This window comes from Telmatherina bonti, assembly GCF_933228915.1.
Source record: "Telmatherina bonti genome assembly, chromosome: 23".
NCBI classification, from domain to species: Eukaryota; Metazoa; Chordata; class Actinopteri; order Atheriniformes; family Telmatherinidae; genus Telmatherina; species Telmatherina bonti.
The window spans coordinates 20,422,649-20,442,198 of NC_136632.1; the positions used below are offsets into that span (position 1 = coordinate 20,422,649).

The 19,550-nt window shown below is 42.8% G+C and overlaps 1 protein-coding gene across 1 annotated transcript; it reads right to left on the minus strand.

Annotated features, from left to right (window-relative positions):
* Positions 1-222: 222 nt before the first annotated feature.
* Positions 223-6,905, minus strand: net1 (neuroepithelial cell transforming 1). Its single transcript, XM_079263506.1, has 9 exons — positions 6,607-6,905; positions 4,059-4,166; positions 3,802-3,966; positions 3,336-3,398; positions 2,927-3,100; positions 2,553-2,810; positions 2,300-2,470; positions 1,950-2,136; positions 223-1,846 (listed from the first exon to the last, which is right to left on the minus strand). The coding sequence occupies exons 1-9, from the start codon at positions 6,697-6,699 to the stop codon at positions 1,440-1,442; spliced, it is 1,626 nt and encodes a 541-aa protein (XP_079119632.1). The 5' UTR covers positions 6,700-6,905; the 3' UTR covers positions 223-1,439.
* Between the last annotated feature and the right edge of the window lie 12,645 nt (positions 6,906-19,550).

Here is a 19,550-nt window from a genome sequence, read left to right on the forward strand (position 1 = left end):
TAAATCATGATGGCAAAAACTGAAAGACGTTTTGGGCTTTGTTTGGAAAACATTTTCTCTTCTGAGGTCAAGCAGAAGAAAATGAGCGAGGTTTTACTACAAACAGTCGTGCCATGATTCAGTTCAGTGTGACATCATCTGTTTTTCCAACTGGGTAACCTCATTTTTTAAAAGGTTAATATGTGAAAATCAGAATAAAGAATAAAGACATGACTTCATGAGTTCAGTTGCAAATCTTACAAAGATCTTTTATTGTTGTAATTACATAAAATTCAATGCAACCAAGTTGCTCACTTCCGTTTTTCCACCTCACCATCTTTGTATACACGTACAGAAACCTTCATCTTCTCCTTTCTCCGACTTACTTTTTTCCATCAGTTCCAACATTTTAACATCTTCAACCGAGGAGCGAGATGTCCCATCAGCCTGACCAGCCAATGAGCATCTCACCCCGGCGATCTGCTTTCCGTTCCAAAAACACATCTTTCCCATCACCTCTCCATCACTCTACGACTTTTTCTCGGTAAAAACCAGACCTTCACCACCTTTTCCACCGTCCTGTCCCAGTGGACAGATGCAGACATCACGCTGCCTCTACTGGTGCAAGCAATGTCCACAACTAAAGCTCCATGCAAGATGCTACACTGAAAAGGGATCAGTTTCATTCTGAAGAGTTTAAAAAAAAAAAAAAAAACCAACATGGCTCAGTTCAAAATTTTGTCTTAAAACAAAACTTATGTCTTCTGATATGACTTTAACATCTACTGCCTTGTTTTCGGTGAGAATTTGACTTCTCATCTGTTCAGAGTTTAAATTAATGCCTTCGCAGTAAATACAACAGTGTCCATGTTCATTATCTGTCATTTAAGGAATGTATGGAAATAAGACGCGTCCTCTGATTTGTTTATAGCTGGATGTGGTACATCTCCCCCTCTCGGAAAGGGGATTAGTCTGTTCACCTAAACATAAAGAAAATTTAAAAAAAAAAAAAAAAAAAAAAAAAAAAAAAAAAAAACTTGCTCTAAAAGCTTAAACAGTGCTGCTTTATAATAATAATTAAAAAAAACAAAAAAAACAATACAATTTAGAATATAAAAATGTAAAATTTTCTTTAGCCCCCAAAAAGGTCTGGAAAAGTTTAAATATCAAATGGCTAGTAAACTGGATTTGATGCAGCGCCTCATTCTGGGAGACGTCGCTGTGCATCCTGTAGGGATCCGGTGGAGGTCGTGCACCTTCACCATCCTGCAATGTCTCTGCGGGACGCCCGCGTTACGAGGGGTTTGGGTGGATAGCTGCCGAAGAGGACAGTAATACAGAACACTGTTGTAAATAATTAGCACGCACGCAGACACACATAAATACAAGTCCCACGTGTTTTATGTACAATTCTTTTTTGTAAAAGTCCACTCAGGAGTCTGTCTCCTCCAGCCGTCCCTTCACACCATCGTCTCTTTTCTCTTTCCTAAAGAATACAGAGACTTCTTGTCCTTTTTCGTTTTTTGTGACGTGTTGGAGAAAAGCGACGACGAAGAGGATGCCGAGGTGGGGCTCGGCGTCGTGCTGTTGCACGGTGAGCTGGGAGCGGACTGGGAGGCCGGCTGTGGGCAGTTCTCGTCCGGTTCCTCCAGGTGGATGATGGCGGAGACAGTGGAGGGGCGGCGCTTGTGGCAGGGGTCGCTCGTGACTGGGCTTGGGGTGGAGGGCTCACTGAGAGGCTGGTGGACGGAAATGGCGCTGCGGAGGCAGTTGAGCCACTGCTGCTTGTGGAAGACATCGTTGACCTGCAGGGTGTGGGACTGCGCCTGACTCGGGTCTTGGGAACGTACGCGGAAAATGTTCTTGGCTGCAGATGAAGAAGAAAAAAAACAGAATTGGGGATTAGAGAATGGCAATATAATAGGAAACGGGACACTCCAGCTAAAAAAAAACAGTGCTATGAGCCTCACCTTTGTCTGCGTTGCTGAAGGCTCCTCTGAAGGAGCCGCCCATCCTTACATCTCCGTCCTGCAGGTCCTCCAACACCATATCCTGCACTGGGATTGGCTGGCGGTAAACTTGGAAACACTGGCGCTCATTTCTGGTGACTGGGCGGGTCAGAACCAGCAGCTCAGTGAACAGGAACACATGCAGCTTCTGCAAGCAATAAAAAACAAAAAAAAAAAAAAAAAAAACGTCATTCCAACCAGATCCATGATATCTTCTACACCACCAGGAGTTCAGAGTAAGATGTTTGGCTGATCTGGTTAAATCCCAGCTCAGTTTATAACCCGACAATGAAAAGGAAGCGCTTGCTCACCGTGCCGCTCTTGTTTCGCAGCTCGCCGTGGCACAGCAGGCTCTTGCACTGCTCGAATCGCGGGTCCTTCTGCCTGTCGTCTAGATACTCCAGCTTCTCGATGTAGTACTGGCACTCAGATTCTCCCTTCTTCATGTTGATGTCAGACAGAACTCCTTGAATGATGGTGATCTGAACACACAAGCATGACAATTAGCGGATGAGCGACATGCTGCGACAACAGATGGATGCTGTTTTATGTTCTGCTGCTTACCGCTTCCTCCAAGCTGCCGGCGTCGGGGTGCTCTGGCGGAGTGTGTCTCAGGATCTCTTTAAGCAGCAGTGGGTACTTGACCAGCCGAGAGCGTGGGATGTCCAGGAAACTCCACAGGTCCAGCTTCCGGCTGAAGGGCGACTCCAGGCAACGCTGCAGGAAGTCTTGCACTCGCCGGTCTTGCTTCTTTTGGTCTAGCAAAGCCTTGGCCGCCAGCTGGTTGCTGCAGTAGTCATTGTAGGCATTTAACTTGGGCAACTGCAGGAGAACAAAGGATACTTTAATATGTTGTATTCTCTGTTCAAACAATAGTTTTTAGAAGGATCCTAGTCTTGTTTTGCTAAAAAAAAACAAAAAAAACAAAGGATACCTACCCAGCTTACAACAATCTGTCCTATCTGGCCCACAGTCCCATCTGGTCCTGTTGCTTTGGAGAGCTGGGCCAGCAGGTCTTCGTGCAGAGGGATGTATGTATCCAGGTTGCCGAAGATGTGGGTGAGCTCCTCCTCAGACATGATGGAGAGCTTCAGCATAGGGTCATGGTACGCCTGGGAAAGACAGCGAAAGCCAAATGGTCAAACAACATCCAGATAGGCTGAGAGTGGCGTCTTGCTACAACTAGCTTGTTGAAGCGCTTTAGGGGTACATAAGAAGACAGAGGAACAATTCCTGTCTTTTTATAGCTATTGGCCAGGCTGCATGGAAGGCCTGCCAGACTTTGATTTAATCTGTTTGCTTTTAGACGTACTCCCCTCTGCCGTAGTGCTTTTTAAAAGTACAAACCTTGCGTGCGAGCTGGAGGTCCTCGATCAGGTCCTGTTCTCCACGAGACAGCTCAAATATGGCCTGAGGAGAGAGGGAGGGATTATTGAGATGCTTTTTTATTTTTTCTATTTTTAAGAAAAAGGCATAAATCATGTTTGTCGCTAACATTGCAAGCATTAGCTGTTTGGCTTCCTCTAAAAGTACAGTGGAACCAAATGACTGAGGTCAACGTTGAGGCCTTTGGCTCGCTCTTTGTGCCTCTCAAAGCTGAATGATTTAGACAGTTGGCTGAGCCCTGCAGCATATGCAGGACAAGTGGGGGTGGCGTTTGCTGGCTTGTCAGGTTTATGTGAATTTATACAGGGAAGGGAATGAGCCCTGCATGGCTGTTTAATCACTGACACAAATACTGAATGAACTAGTGAGGCCTGTCTGGTAGACTTTACAGTCTGGATCTCTGAACAGCAGCTGCTGTGGAACTCACCTCTTGCCGCTTGATCTCTTTGGTGGAGAAAGCTCCCTTTTGGTGGATGTCCAACGTCTCCGACCAGAGGGTGCTGTTCCTCCTTTTAGGCGGTGTTGGGGCCGCTGCCTTGCTGCAAGGCTTCTGGGGCACGCCCGGCGACTTGGCATCACCCCGGAAAGAGGCCTGCGTGCAGGAAGAAACCATGTCAGACACTTTCTGCCAAACATCCTTCAGTCCAGCTACTCGTCGTCTTGTAAGAAGTCCAGGGTGCTTACCTGGATGGTTTGGCCAAAGCGCCGGACGGCCCCATTCTTAACCGGAGAGATGAGGTTTGCTAGCGACGTCACCCTGCCGAGAGGACGGACACGCTTGTTGCTGGGTTCCTGAAAAGGAAGCGAACAAAGAGAATGGAGTTTAAGCCCGGTTTAAATCGCTTCATTCAGAGAAACGGGTCACAATGAATCAATCGGAGAAACTAACTGTACAACCTCTACGGGTCCAGGCACTCCCTAGTGACAAAACGCATCAGGTCGAGCCATAAATCTTTATAATGTACTCCACTCCCAGAGAGAAGTAGCTGGAGCCGAGGTCGAGCTGCAGCCAGACAGACTGGCGGACCAGAAGACATAGATACTGTGGAGGAAGCAGCTCCAGCAGCTGTTGGCTCCATCATGTGAAGAGTTTTGATCTGAGCCAGCCCACTGAGCACAAAGACCCTCTCTGACTGCTGATCTGGTGGGGAAGGGGGTCTGGAGGAATGCCAGGAATGCTCTGGGACCATGGCTCTCAGCTGTTCAATGCCCCTCCCCGCTCACACTCCACTATCTGAGCCCGACAACAGCTACATCTCCTCTCCAGAGTGGATCCGTCACATCACTCAGAGCCAGATAAATGCTTCCTGATTGGCCCAGTTCTTCCCAGTATGGGACAGAGTAGCAATGTGTCAGCAAAACAGACCACCGCTGAGGGGGTCACGAGAACGAGCAGCAGTTGCAAACGCAGTGGACCTTCTCTATCTGGAGTGTTTACACAGTGTGTTGCAGGGGGGGGTGCACACTTGAGTTTATGTCTGCGAGTTGAGACAGGCTCTTCAACAAGCCTCGCGTGAGAGCAGCGCTACATCTGGCCCAGGTGATCCCCCCCCCCCCCCCCCCCCCCCCCCTACCTTCCTCCACACCTCCACCTCCTCACCCAGCCCTAAGGCTGAGAGAAACAAGCTGCTTGGCTCTGCTCCAACATCAACAGGCTGCAAGAATCAAAGAGCTGAAGATGTGCAGTAAAAAGAAACTAAAGACAATGCTGTGGGAAAAAACCACAGGTACAATTAGCATTTTTATCTTCTAGACTTCTATTACTGACGGTGATGGAGCACAGCGCCGCTGCAAGCTGCTGTGCTTTTTTTCCTGACTCAGGCCAAGCAGGGTTTTTTTCACCCTGGCTCAGCGAATGTGGGAAACAGTGCAGCCATTGAGACTCCGGGCAGCACAGACACAGCTGTGGAACAGATCCGGCTGCGGTTGACTCCCGGGCTGCTGTGGTCGGGATCTCCACAGACACCCTTAAAGGACTCAGCGAGCCCTCTATTGGTGGGGGCCAGCAGAAAGACGCCATGTGTCAACTGCTTTGACTGTGGTCCACATCTGATTACAATTCTTTTTTTTTTATTTATTTTTTTTATTAAAAAGGTGGATATCAGCAAAAATACACATCAAGAACCACTGATAAAAAGGCTAGCAGGGGTTCCTAAAGTAAATATTGGAAAAGCACACAGGCCATCGTGCCCTTCCTGTGCTTTGGGGAGCGGCCCCAGAATAACAAAGGGTCACCAGTCCTGCTCTTTGTTTATCAGCCGTAAAGTGAAACATGTGCAGATAGGCAGACAGAGAAGTTGCTATTCCTGTCAGTCTCACTCTAGAGTTTCAGGGAGCTGGACTGGATCCGGAAGCCACACAGATTACCTATCAGTGGATGGATGACACTCCAGTCAGACAAAAGGTTCAATGCACCCGTTTTTTTTTTTTAAAACTTTCCACCAACGACCTATTTTTTCCTCAGCTTTCCAAAAGGTCTCACCCCGTGTTTTTCTTTGTGTTTAAGGAGCTAAAAACTGCAGATGTGTCCCCCTGTGATGAAAGCCAAACTAGCGTCTCAGTTCAAGAACCTGCAGGCATCTTTCAACCCCGTGTGAAACTAAACTGCTTGAGTAATTCTGTGAGGAAAAGATTCACTTCATGAATTGTTGAACTTCCCCTTTGCAGAGCAGTTTACTGTCAGTGAAACAAGTTTTAAGGGAAGGCTAGACTTTCAACACCTGTGCGTTCCTGTAAATGGGTGGAGGAATGTTTTCAGGTTGCCGAGCTAGATTTCCAGCAGAGATAACATGCTTTACCTTCTATTGTAAAAAAGGTAGAAAAGGCTAAGGGTTACTTGTGGATGCACGGCTTACTGACCCCCCCGCTGCTTCTCTGTATGGGGTCTTTTGAGTTTGCAGGCTGTTCCTATTGCTCTATATCCCACTGAGGCTGAGCCGCCTGCTGGGGTGCATGCTTAAGAATAGACTGAATACGCAAAGTTTACAACTTCATAAAGGCTGATTCACTTTTTCAAGTCACACAGAAAAACAAGCATTTTTAATGTCCAGTCACACGGGTCAAAGTCTCATCTGAAACTCTGTGTCCTCAAAGATGATAAAACCAGGGTTAGGTGCTGACTCACTCACAATCCGACATGTGATACAAAGATATGACTTCACTGGAAGGAGTTCCACTCAAACATTTACAAAAAAGACTGATTAACCATTTATGTTTGTTTTTGGCATCTCACCTCTGACTCTTTGTTGGCTTGGTTCTGGTTCTCTATCACTTGCAGAGTCCGTTTGATAGGCACCAAGCTACCCAGTTCATCGTAAGCCACCATAGCTTTCAGTAAAAACACAGTATCCTTTTAATCCCGGCGAGTTAGCTCCAAGTAATCCATACGAGAAGAAGTCAAATATAAAAAACCAGATGTTGTTTAAGAGCTAAATAAAAAAAATCTAAATGAATAAATAAACTCCTCCTCCCCTGTCTATCCAACGTCTTCCCTTTTGGGACTGGGCTCTCTGAAATCAGCCCTGACACACACTTTCTAAACTTTGTTCTGAGAGAAACTGAGGGAGGGATCCTTTTTATATGTAGGAGCCCAGGCTGGGCAGAGGGGAGGAGTCCAGCCCTCGTTCAGCTCTGCTGGCTGCACATGTGGAACGATCAGGTTGTTGGAAGTCAGGAGAAGCTGCCCGCAGTCTCTGTTGATCCATCCACACATTAGTGACAACAGAATTTCACGATCATAAGCAGCTCTCACTGCGAAGTGTGGTTGGAATGACCACGGTAAATACAGGCAAAGAAATGATCCGGGTTTGTTTCAGAGAACTCGGTTAGAATATGTAATGGAGCATGAAGTCTTTGCTTTGTTTTCACTGTCTAAAGCAAAAAACCCTTTTTTCATGGAAACTTTATTCAAATCATTGCAAATACCGCACATTCAGTCCAGCATCTCCAAATCTTATTTATTAAAGTCACCTGATAATGTTGAATTTTTCACTTTAAAACATAAAAACACACTTTTCTGCATTTCTTGACACTGCTTTGGTCATCAAACGAATTATTAATAAAGTAATCAGTCTTTCACACGAAAATATATACAAAACCACAATAACATACAGCCTCTGTTCCATGTTTCTGTAATAATCCACCTATATACCTCAACGAATGCAGTTATATAATTTGTGATGCATCTGCACCTATCAGGGCACAGATAATAAGACCTTTAGATATTGACTGTTTAGTTAAGGAGAGCTTCACCTCTGAGATAAAATCATTTAAACCACAAAAGACCACATTTCTGGGATTATTACTGAGATTTACAACATTTTTTCCAGATGCTTTAAAGCGTCTGATCGTATAATGTCAATGCTGCAAACAAACAAACAAACAAAAAAAAAAGGTTAATTTAGAGCTGAATCAAGTTATCAGAAAGATTTAATTCAATGACTCGTTGCTTTTAATATACTCAAAATGAACAAAGGGTAATTATGAATTATTAGCAAGTTAATCAAAGCATTTTACTCTGTTTGAAACAAAGCTTCTAACAGAGTCATCAGCTGACTCGGGGGAGGTTATCGATTAGAATATCAATAGTAGGGGCACTGTGGCATACTCAGCCAGATGTTTAAACTGAAACCTGTGTATTGAGTACCACTAGAGGGGTGGTGCGTATGTTGATTAGCCCAATGGAAGGCGGGAGACCAACATATTTACCAGTTTCAGTCGAGACAATGGGCTGAACTGAAGGAGAAAATCGAAGTTGTGGCTCTTCTTCATGCTCCTTGTGAGAAAATGAAATACAAAGAATGCACATATGGCTAAAGGACAACCACACCTGAAACCTACACACCCAAACAGCTGCTGCACAAATGCACAATAAAGAGCGAAGTGTTAACCTGATGGGGAGGTGCTGCAAGGCAGGGTGTTAAAATGTGTGTTTTGAGCAAATGGACATGTCTGTTCAGAGCTATGCCTCATCCTCCTGGGTCAACATGGAGGTGCCAAATGAGACGCAGGTTTCCTGCTGCTGCTCCACACGTATGCATGTCTATAGTGACTAAGCACATGCTTACTGAGGTGTATGGACGTTAACGCCTTGTTCTTTGGCTTGTTGCTTGCAGACCTGCAGTCTGGACTGCATCAGCAATAAGTCCTCAGAAGAAAATGGTGTGGGGGGTCATGAATCAAGTGATTTTTGCAATTTTCCCAGAACATAAAGCGATAACGGTTTGGGTTTGTGTGAGAAACAGGCCAGCAGAGTGAAAAAATATGCAGAGTGAGGAGTCAGAGGGGATCTATGAAGGATAAATATGTCTGTGTGTAGTCTGAGTGACTGAAGAAGACGCTGTGTGCAGTCCTGACGTTACTCACACTGCATGGGGAGACCTCGGGCTGAATCAGCTGTACGTCTGGCCCTGCTGCTATAAAAACTAAACACAACATGGCTAGACCTCTTCGCCTCTAGTCGCACAAAACTGCAGCTGGAGCTAAGTAGTGATTTATGCCCCCCATGACAAGAGGTGGATCTTCACCGCTGTATAACCCATGTCGTGCCAGGGTTAGACTAGACCCCGAGGCCTGACGGGGCTGAGCTCACCTCCATTTCAGCAGCAGTGACTGCAGGATGCCTTAAGAGCCTAATTACAGTTCTGGGGAAGGCTTTTAGGAGAGAGAGTTCCTGACAAGAAGCGCTGCTGAGTGTAAAGTGAGGTGAAGCAGAGAAAACCTGTGGAGGCACTGCTGCCCCCTGCTGTTGGAGCAAGAGAGGGACGTTTTAGCTTTCGGATCTGGTAAAATAGCCAAAATAGAGTATGTTTTTCCTAAATATGTTGCTGCTGTGGATTCTTATTCATAATAAAATAAAAATGGAGAAAAAAAAGCATGTCTACAACACGTTTTGAAAAGCACTTCCTGATTTTTACAGACATCAGTTTCTAATGCCGTCCAAATCAAGAAAGAAAGCTAAGCCTTGTTTTACAGGCTACAACTGGGGTCAATTTTAAAGCTTTCTTTGCTGTTGAATCCTTAAGTTTCCCCCAGATTCTCCATGAAAATCTCTTTGAGGCCCCATTTTAATGCAGGCAAAAGGCCAAGATCTGATACAGTCTGATTACCAGACACTAATTTGTGAAGCCTGTAGAAGCGTCCCAGTCTCTGACCAAAGATCCAGCCTGTTTCTGCAGGAATCGGGGAGAGGAGGTGGTGAATAAGTCCCTGCAAGAATGTGATGACAGATAAGAACGCAATGGATGAGATGAGTAAACGAGAGAGTGGGGATCCTGAGAGGAAAATATCCACAAACATAAACGAGACAATGATGAAGAAAGTACAGTCTTGAGGAGATTTAGATTGAATTTTGGTAAGAATACTAAAGTCTCTGAAAGGTTTCTGGCCTGCAACAGACTTTGTAGAGAGAAAAACATGGAGAGCAAAATGGTTAAATGATCAGTTTTCTGTGTGTCACTCATGCATTACTTTCTACTAATCCGATAGCAAAGGAACACATTGGTTTTAAGTTTGATTTACGAAAGATGCAACAATACATCGCTTCAGTTCTCATCAATCCATCAGCATCGACTCTAAATGCAAACATCAATTGGGTACCCATTGCTTTCATTGAAGTCTGACTGGGACGGACAGGCGAGCGCTGCAGCAGCGGGTTCATTTGACATCCGATAAAATGTTAAAAGAAATCTGACAGGTTCACTTCTAGACAGGACGTAGTCGGTGATCTTATCAACTCAAAAGCCCTAACTGAAAGCTGACTAACATTTTCAGGTTGGTTTTGTTTTGACAGTGCTCACACCCTGACTAGCCTTGGTTGCTACCAAACACAGGAGAGGTAACCAACACTCACAGAGAAGCCTCCTACGCCTTGGAAAGGGAGCATACCAACACACTGATAAACATCAGACAGAGGAGCGCTTTGTCAAAAGAGAGCTGGGTGAAGAACATGTGAAGCAATGTTTCTAATACCAACTTCCAGCTTTAGTGATTTTCTTCTGTGACTAAAGCTGCTTCAGAGGGTTTTCAGGAAAATCTCACTGCTCTGTGTCATTTGATAATGTTTTATTGTTACAACATTCCACTTACCAGTAAAATACTTGCAAAAATGATCTGAAGGCAGGATCAGGCCTGTGAACCAGCGGTTTCATAAGAGTTGGCTAATATGACTACATAATTCTGAGTTTTATTTCCCTGGTTATCATTTTTCATCTTAGTTTGCATCGTACTTCTTCGTAGGAAAGGAGATTGTGGGTAACACATACCTGCCTGCACAAACTGTGCTTATAAAACCTAAAAAGGATTTGCAAATCATTTTTTACCCTGAAATAGCTGTATATAGCTTGAATGCCATTGATTGTGACCGAAAAGGAAAATAATACAGATATTGCAAAAGCCTGATTGCAACCTTGTGCACATAATGCATCTAACAATAGTTAACTGACACATCATTGTCCCTTCATTCAAACTGCTTGCTTGAGGATGATATGGGCCAAAATCACCACTAAGAAAAAAAAGCAATAGGAAGAAGATAAAAGCTTGTCAGTCAACCAGAAGAGAAATTGGAAATTCTTCTCCTTTGGTTCAACTGATGGTTAGTTTGCTTTCACACTGCAAGCAACTCACACCAGGGTTCATTTTTAATCAAGTGAGCCAGGACCACCAGTTTTTACATAAACAAAGTTAGCAAAGTTAACAGGGTGCAGATGAGTGTTCACACTGCTCCAAACAAAGCATACTATCCATACAAGCAGAACAAGGTTGGTTTAAAGTGAACCAAACAGCATCAATGTTAAATCGTCACTGGTCTGATTTGACTTTCACAGTCAAACGACATTAATAAGTACCAGTTTTGCCGCTATTTTTATTATAAATGTGAAGTAGCAGCTCAACACGAGCATACTACTTCACTTTTTGCAGCAACTGAGAAGGGGAAGAAGAAAGATAGACCACGGAGGCAAAACAACGTGCGTCATCGGGACAGGACAAAGTAACGAGCATGTGCAGAACGACCGGAATTAACTTTGAGTGGAATGAAGGTTTACATGACAGAGGAATTAAATAGTTTGGAATTAAAATGTGACTAAACCAGCCGCTTACGTCAGAATTAAGTTTAATTCCGAATAAAAATTTGCATTAGGAATTAAGTGTTTACATGGTAATTTTTCATCAGTTTAAAGCGGAATTAACTTTTATTTGGACTTAAACAAAAATTAAAACTCCCATGTAAATGTTGCAGGTGTGTCATCCAACAAGTCCAGATTGCGAAGTTTTAAGGTCAGTTACATAGTGCGACTATAAGATAAAACCAAGTCACACTGCACCAAGAGGTGTTTTGGAACTATTACTCATCTGGTTGTTTCCAACCAGTACAATCTGCTTTGCAATCTCCAACTATCTGATCAGGCTTTTCTCACTATTTATTCAATATACTGGTGAAGTATTTCTGTCACGTTTGATTACAAGATGTATCATAAAAAATATGTATGTAAACAAATCTATAATTTTGTAGGGAACTTAAACATCACCAATTCCATCCAGTTCAAGATTCCCCTGATAAAAGTATGTGTGTTAAACAGAAGATAAAGATTTAAATCAACAAATGGCCCGTCAAACTCTCAACAACACTATCAGTTTTGTTTTTGCTAAATCAATTCATCAAACTGGTTACAGATGCTGAGGGTGGACATGTGTCTGCTAATCCTTCTCATGTGGGTGTATGGAGACACAATGGTGGGGCAATGAAATGATCATAAAGACTGTAGTGACTTGTTATTTCCCTCAGCAGGAGTTTCATCACAGAGATAACAAAGATTGGCATATTGTAAACTTCCATTCAGGTAACTGCATTAGGGTAGAGAAGGGGAATGTGCCTAAAGCTAGAGTATTTAGTTGTGTCAAAACCCTCCTGACATAAGTACCACTGAAACGTCTGTGTGGATAGGAGTAAGTGTGTTTTGTTAATATTAAGAAACAAAATGAGGGATATTTTCCAACCAGATCATGTCTGATTCACCATGTGGGTGTTTTTGTGCTTCCAGCTTGATGCAGCATGAACATTGTGACATTGACAAACTAAAAGAACATTTAAAAACGTAAGGACGCAATCTACCACACTGAAAAGGAAAGGTTTAACCACGCATAGGATCTTTTTTTTTTTTTTTTTTTTTTGATCTGAGAGGCTTTAAAAGATCAGATTCAGGAGAACCCCCACAAGCATTTGAAGAGAAACCTTTAGGCCGAAATGTGTTGAGGAACTTGTTTGCTGCAACTCAAGAAAACCAGTCAGGCTCTTCACAAAACAAACATAAGATTTAGATCTAGATGACTTCCTGTCGTCATTTGATAGTACGTCCTGAGTAAACACAATACATAAAGAGATGAGATAAATCGAAAGGATCAGATAAAGGAGCCAGTTGACACAGCGTTTCTACTGCAAAGGTTTCTACTTCTATTTAAATGACAACGACACAGGCATAGGAGTGAAAACTGGAAATATATTCTCTTTCTCATGTGCATGCGTTCAAATATGCTTTGCTCGTCTGACTGATTCGACCTCTTGCACGAGGACTGATGCAGCAAGTTGAGGCCCCACAGATTCAATTTTGGTTTAATCTGGAAAAATGGAGCCTAACACAGGCAAACACACTCCTGTAATGTGCTTTTCCTGTTAGTAGATGGTCCCATTTAAATTAATTGACTTAGTTCATTACAGGAATAAACACGCTTAATTCCCTGTGATTCCCAGTGTATGCAGACCAGATTAGGAATCACTCGTAGTGTTTTTAACATGCTAATTGTTTCAAAGCAAAGTTTGCATTGTAGAACTCAGTCTGGTGTTAATTCTTGTGTTTTATTCCTTAGTTCATCTCCTAGTGATAATTCTGACATCTCCGCTGCATCTTTTATGGGGTTTTTTTTCCCTTCAACTTTATTTAACGTAGCAAAGATGTAATTTATTGTTGGCCAAAATGTTCTCTTTTTTTTCGAGCTGTTGGAGGGTGATGAGGACAGCGTTTCACTGCTTTTGGCAATCTTGGCATGAAACTGGCCTAAAAGTGAATGTCTTAAATCAGGGGTGTCCAAAGTGGGACCTCAAGGGCCGCTGTCCTGCCCGTTTTTAATGTATCCCTGCTCCAACACACCTGGCTTCTGTTGAATGGATCCAACAGCCAATGAAGTTCTGCACAATTACTGATTGATTTGCGACAGGTGTTTTAAAGCAAGGATAAGTGGAAAACCTCCAGGATTGTGGTCCTCAAGGACCAGAGCTGGGCACCCCCGTCTTAAATGATAATAGTTTTATTGAAAATAAGTGTGACATTCATATTTGAAAGGTCCTTTTCTGTAATGGGTTCAACACATTGGGGGTGACAAACAGCAACAGTGGCAGCGTCACGCATCACACAGTCGGCTTGCTTGTCTTCAAGCAAACCAATTTGATTGGTTGTGATATTAAAGAGAATTTGGACATTTTCACTGCAGTATGTGACAGATAAAGGATGAAGGATGAAGAGTAGAGACGTTTTGCATGAATTGACACAATTCTTGTTGTCAACTTTACTTTACAGAATAAAGCAACAACCTGGGTTCATCGTGTTTTAAAAACAGTGAAACATCCTGATAAATACCAGCATTTGATGGCAGACCTCAGGGCTGATCTACACAGATTCATGTTCTTGATCAGTCACCGAAACCCTCTCAGGTTGGTTGCAGAGCCACACGCAGCAATAAAAGGTGAACATTTTTCAGTTTTCTTGTGTCGCGTCGTAAGGCCCAGTGTGCACATTTACCTGAACAAGGACAAAATTTTGTGTGCATGGATGTTGCCTGTCGTTTGGATGGTGGAAGGAGGTGATTTTCACCTCATTGTGCAACTTCCACAGGAAATGAATGAAGAGGAACAGACTTCGGTCCTCATGTGTCGAGCCGATGATGCTGCTTTATGATTGCAAAATGTCACATGATTCTAAAATCGATCTTTTCTTATGATGGACACACACACACACACACACACACACACACACACACACACACACACACACACACACACACAATGATTTTGACTTTGTTGTAAGTAATTTAGCATGACAGAACATTTTATTTTTTGACAAGATATCAATGAAATAATTCCAAAGTGGAAACACATTTTGTAAGCTATAATATTTTATTCAAACCAAAGATTACAACAGGAAACCATTTTACATTTTACATTTAGAGGTTTGGGGCTTTTTTCCTTTTCATAAGATCTTGTATATAGTGGATCTTGCAGATAGTGGACACTTAAAACAAATCATATCTAATGAAATAATGCTTGGTTTGCACATGCAAATTTGTCGCATTTTAACACAAAAATGCCTAAAACTAAACAATACATTGACTGCAGCATGGTGAAATATTTTAGTTAGAATTTCTCTTTAACTCAATATTTAGCATTGCACAACTATTAAAAAGATTGTTATTAAGTTAAAGGGTTAGGTTAATCATGGAGGGTATTTCATGTAGTGTTGTTCATCTGAAGTCGTATGAACCTCATTTTAAGACCTGTTACGGATTTGGGGATTTTCTTTTTCTTTTTGTTTAATTAATATTTGTTATCTTAATATTAAATGTAGAAAAACATTTTGGCAGAACTGTTTTTAAAGTAGGAATTAATAGTTGTTTAAAGGCAAGTTAGCATGATGCTTTAATATAATACTAAACACACACACGCACACACACACACATATTCAGGCTATGAAAAGATTAGGAGTGCTCATTATGAATGAACCTAGCATGATCATTTTTATTAGTGTCTGTCTTCTGTTGGTCTGTTTCAGGTTTAGGCTTTATCCTGCCACTAATAAAATCACTGGAATTGTAATTTTATTCTCTTCGTTGTGCAAACGAACTCGTTCCTTTTTTAGTTAAATTTGGAAGCGTGGACAAAGTAAACTTCCTTGTGTGAGCTCAGTGTTACTCATTAGCCTGATGTCCAATCAGTTTTACCTTGTAGTCGAAGTTGCAGAGGCTGACTGCATCACTTTCATCCTTCTCTCGATGTTTCCGCTTCTGTGGACATATGAACGGATGAGGCATTAGCAGGAATGTTCAACATGTATCACAGACACTCCATGCTTTATCACCAAACATCCCTTTTAATAGTGCGATGACACATATCTGGTGCAGACAAATAGCACGAAGAACATCCCCAGATGTCCTCCTCTGTTTCCCCTCGAACCACTATCCCAGCAGGTTTTACAAGATCTCAATGGTAGATCTGGATCCCGGCAAAATTCTCAATGCTACGATCCAGAACAGGAAAAAATGACAGGATCTTTGGAATTTTCATTACAAAAAAAAAACCAAAATAAGAAATAAACGTTCAACAAACACCAATAAATAGCCAAATGAAACGAATGTAGGACTAGAACAGGGTAAAATGAGCTGCTTGGTGGAGGTCTGTGCTCTCTCAAGTGCTTCTCTAGTTTAGACTACTGTAATATTTTCTTTTTTATTAACCTGGTTTAGGTCAGGTTCCATCCATTACTGTAAAGAAAAGGAGACATTCATATTTCCTCTTGCAGCATCACTTATGTTTCCACAAACACTATCAGAGCTGGAGCCACTGATACATATACTATATGTGCTGCAAAATTTGTTTTGCATGAAACTGATAAGAGAATAAATACTTTTATTGGACTTAAAAAACACCATTGAAGAAATAAGCTTTTTTTTTTTTTTTTTTTTTAAGAATCCTTCATTTAATCGACATTGTTACCTTCTGGGCCTCCCAAGTTAGAAGCATTTTCTGCTGGTGTTATGTTGGAACGCGAGGATACATCTCTGTCTGAATGCTTAAAGGCTTAAGAAGTAGAGAGATTTTCAGCTACTCAGATGGTTGGTGATACTGTAGACCAGCCATGCTCATTGACCCCTGTGGTTCTTTTCTAAAGCTACAGCAGACTGCTGGAGGTCCAGCCCAGGAACAGGAAAGGGTTAATTAGACAGCAGGGCACTTCAACACCTGCATGCAGCCCAGTCAGCAGGTGACAACAGAAGTCTAGCCTGTTAAAAAAGCATTAAGGAGCATTGGTGGCCTGTGGGGCCCCCTGGGGCTCCATTACTGTGCTCCATTAACCACAGAGGCCTGAGTGCTTCTGGCTGGACACGAAGACCTGATTGACCAGCGAGGTGAGGAGGACCAAAATGGACATATAATGGTCAAAGACTGAACTGACCCTTTGAGAATTTGTGTGTGTGTTGCAGCAGAGTTGTGGTGTTGTGTGGGGGATGTCCTCCCTGTTGGGGAAGAAATGCCCCCACATAGAAAGTGCCCAAGTGCCCAAAATCCCTAACAGTTTGTTTTCCCACATCCTTAAAAATGCAAGTGCTATCTGGTCAACAGCTTCCACTAAAGACTTCCAACACCCCCGATCCACTTAACCCACCCCACCCCCCCACCCCTACATGCATTTCAGTTAGTGTCGTCTGTTAGCTCATCGTAACAATGGGTTGTTGAGGCTGGTTTGGTGCTAGACTCGGTGCGATTGGGGACTCGACTCAGTTGTAGGGGGGCATATCCATGCTGAAAAAGATCGTGTTCACGTTGCACTTTGGTCAAACGAGCCAATCCAGGCTGAGAACCCTTGATGTAATCCCTCTGTATTTACCCATAATGCAATACAACGCCGAATTATGGAAGTGACTTTTTTTGTAGTCCACTTCCTATATTTGAAACGGGCCGAGCGTTTGTAAGCAGACTAGGTTCACTTCTTTGATCCAAATCACAATTTGTTTGCCACATTCACATTTCCCCAAACGAAGCGAACTGGACTAGGACATGAATGTGAATGTGCTCTCAACGGGAGGCCGCAAGCAAAGCTGCAACCCACAAAAGATTGTGTAACTCATTTCTAGTCAGCAGGCTTTGATTCTGAGCCGCAGCTGAGCACAGCGGATGACTTTCACTGGAGCTTTTAGATAAAGCCCAAAATAAAAACAGGAATTAGATCAAACTAATTATGCTGTCAAAGTATCAAATGACAAGTATAAATCAATACACGCCTTTACAACTTTGATTAAAACCCAGAGATTATTATTATGAAAAGATTCTCCTCAACTATGATGACGCAATCTTTGTTATTACTAAATACATGAGGCGTATAAAGTTTCCCTTATGCAAGAATGAATGACATATTTTCCATGGGTAATTTTTCATTAGAAAAGCAGCAGGATTGACTGAGAGGAAGATAACGCAGGACTGCTGTTCCCAATGAAACATACCCTAATCCCATTTTTATTTCACTTTCAACAGGTTGCCTGCGCTGTGGTGCTTTTACTGGTTCCCCAGGCCATTAGCATGCAATCTTATTCCAGCTGGAAGGATCTGATTCAAATCACTTAATAAAGCTATATATTCAGATTAGCTTAGAAAAACAGCACTGATTTGTTTCAGTATGAAAATTAAACAAATAAAAAGCAAATATTATGTAAGAGTTTAGATGGAACATATTTCATACCGCCGCCATTGAAATATTTTTAAGGAACACGATGTTCCAGCTGTTGGAAGAATAAAGCTGTTCTGGCTGCATGTTGACACCCGAGATTTAAACAAAATCTTTCTTACAAATACACATCAGTTTGGAAATTTGCCTGACGAGAGAGAGAATAACCATCACCAGCTGATTTCCTACATAGCGTACATACCACACAGGAACAAAATGCCCCTCCTATGGACTACAAATTGTATTAAATGAAATCAGACAAAATAAAACACTTCAACTTTGGAAATGTAACAAAGGAGAAGTTCTGATGTCTATTTGCGCCTTATGCAGCACCAGGATAAGTAAGGACTTTTGGGGCAAGAAGTTGTTGCAGAGCTTTGTCACATAGATCCAGATGCTGCACTTCCTGTCTGATGGCAGATAAACATTGATCAGGAGCATAGACCATATATGAAAGATGGACGGCGCCTTCTGCGGTAAAAAGTGAAGCCTATGCCTAAGTGCATAAAACTGCAGTTCCCCCTTCATCCACCAGGGGCTGCAAAACAGAGCAAATCCCCATAGACTCCCATGTTAAAAAGACCAACGTCATAGCAGAAATAAACATGTTTACAGCCTGGTTCAAAAATCCATTTTAGGTTTAATTGGTCAGGTTTACCTTCATGACAACTGTGGGGGGAGTGAATATTTTTCTAACTCGCCCATTAAAAGTAATTTAATCTCGAAGTTCTGCATATTTAGGGGCGTGTCCTTTTGATTGACAAGTACCCGATCTCCCGCTTCAAGTAAGAAGAACGTAGAACAACCGCGGTTTTTAGCCGGTAAACAACGTGACTTAGCTTTAGCCCACTTACCTCCATTAGCTGGTTAGCTCCTGTTATCTTTAGGTTAGCTCTGTAAGCTCTTGGCTACAGAAAGCCCTGAGTTCGCTCAGTGTCAATCATCCAACATGACTCTCACACGCCCCCTCTCAGCTCCAGGTCTTTGCCCATATTTGTATTTTCCGGGCGAGATAGCGCGCATGCCCCTGCCAAGATGATGATGGTAGGAACCCCCCCACTGAGCTTCAATTCAGCTCTTCAGAAACCTATGGGTGACGTCACGGAGGCTCCACCCATCTCTATATGTACAGTCTATGATCAGGAGCAACAAAATGCAACAGCAAGACTCTGACAATGCTCATTGCAGTGTGCCTCAGGGGTGCCACTGTTGGAAGCTACAATTAGGTTGCCTTCAATATGCCTGTATCTATTCTAACAGTGTGTTCAGACCGAACGCGTTTTGAGCACTGGCGTTCCGTGCGGAACGTGCCGAAAATTTAAGAAGTTTTTAAGCTCGACGCGCGTGCCGTCAAAAGCCAGAGATGGACAAAGTTGAACTTTGGCCGCTCAACGCGGGGCGTCAACCAATCAGAGCAATCAGCTCGCAGCTCCTGGAGCATCCCTGTGGTGAACACAGACACAGGGCGGAGATGCGATTACTCCGTGCAATATTTAGGATAACCATTCCTTGCGAAAAAGCGGAATGTTACTGATTTGGCAACGTAGCAGGATACGTTGCCTAGCAACGCTTTGTTTGGGGGCGGCGGCGGCAACTCTCTGCTGAGTGCGGCTCTTGTTGCATTAACACTGACTATTACTGCCCTATGACAACGTCCTCTAGCTTTATTTATTAAATAAAACCATGCCATCTC

Excerpts from the sequence above, each read along its gene's own strand:
- net1 (XM_079263506.1), bottom strand. The coding sequence starts at position 6,699 with ATGGTGGCTTACGATGAACTGGGTAGCTTGGTGCCTATCAAACGGACT. Across the intron at positions 3,967-4,058 it reads GCTTTGGCCAAACCATCCAG|GCCTCTTTCCGGGGTGATGC; the intron begins GTAAGCACCCTG and ends TCCTGCACGCAG. Across the intron at positions 3,399-3,801 it reads AAGAGATCAAGCGGCAAGAG|GCCATATTTGAGCTGTCTCG; the intron begins GTGAGTTCCACA and ends CTCTCTCCTCAG.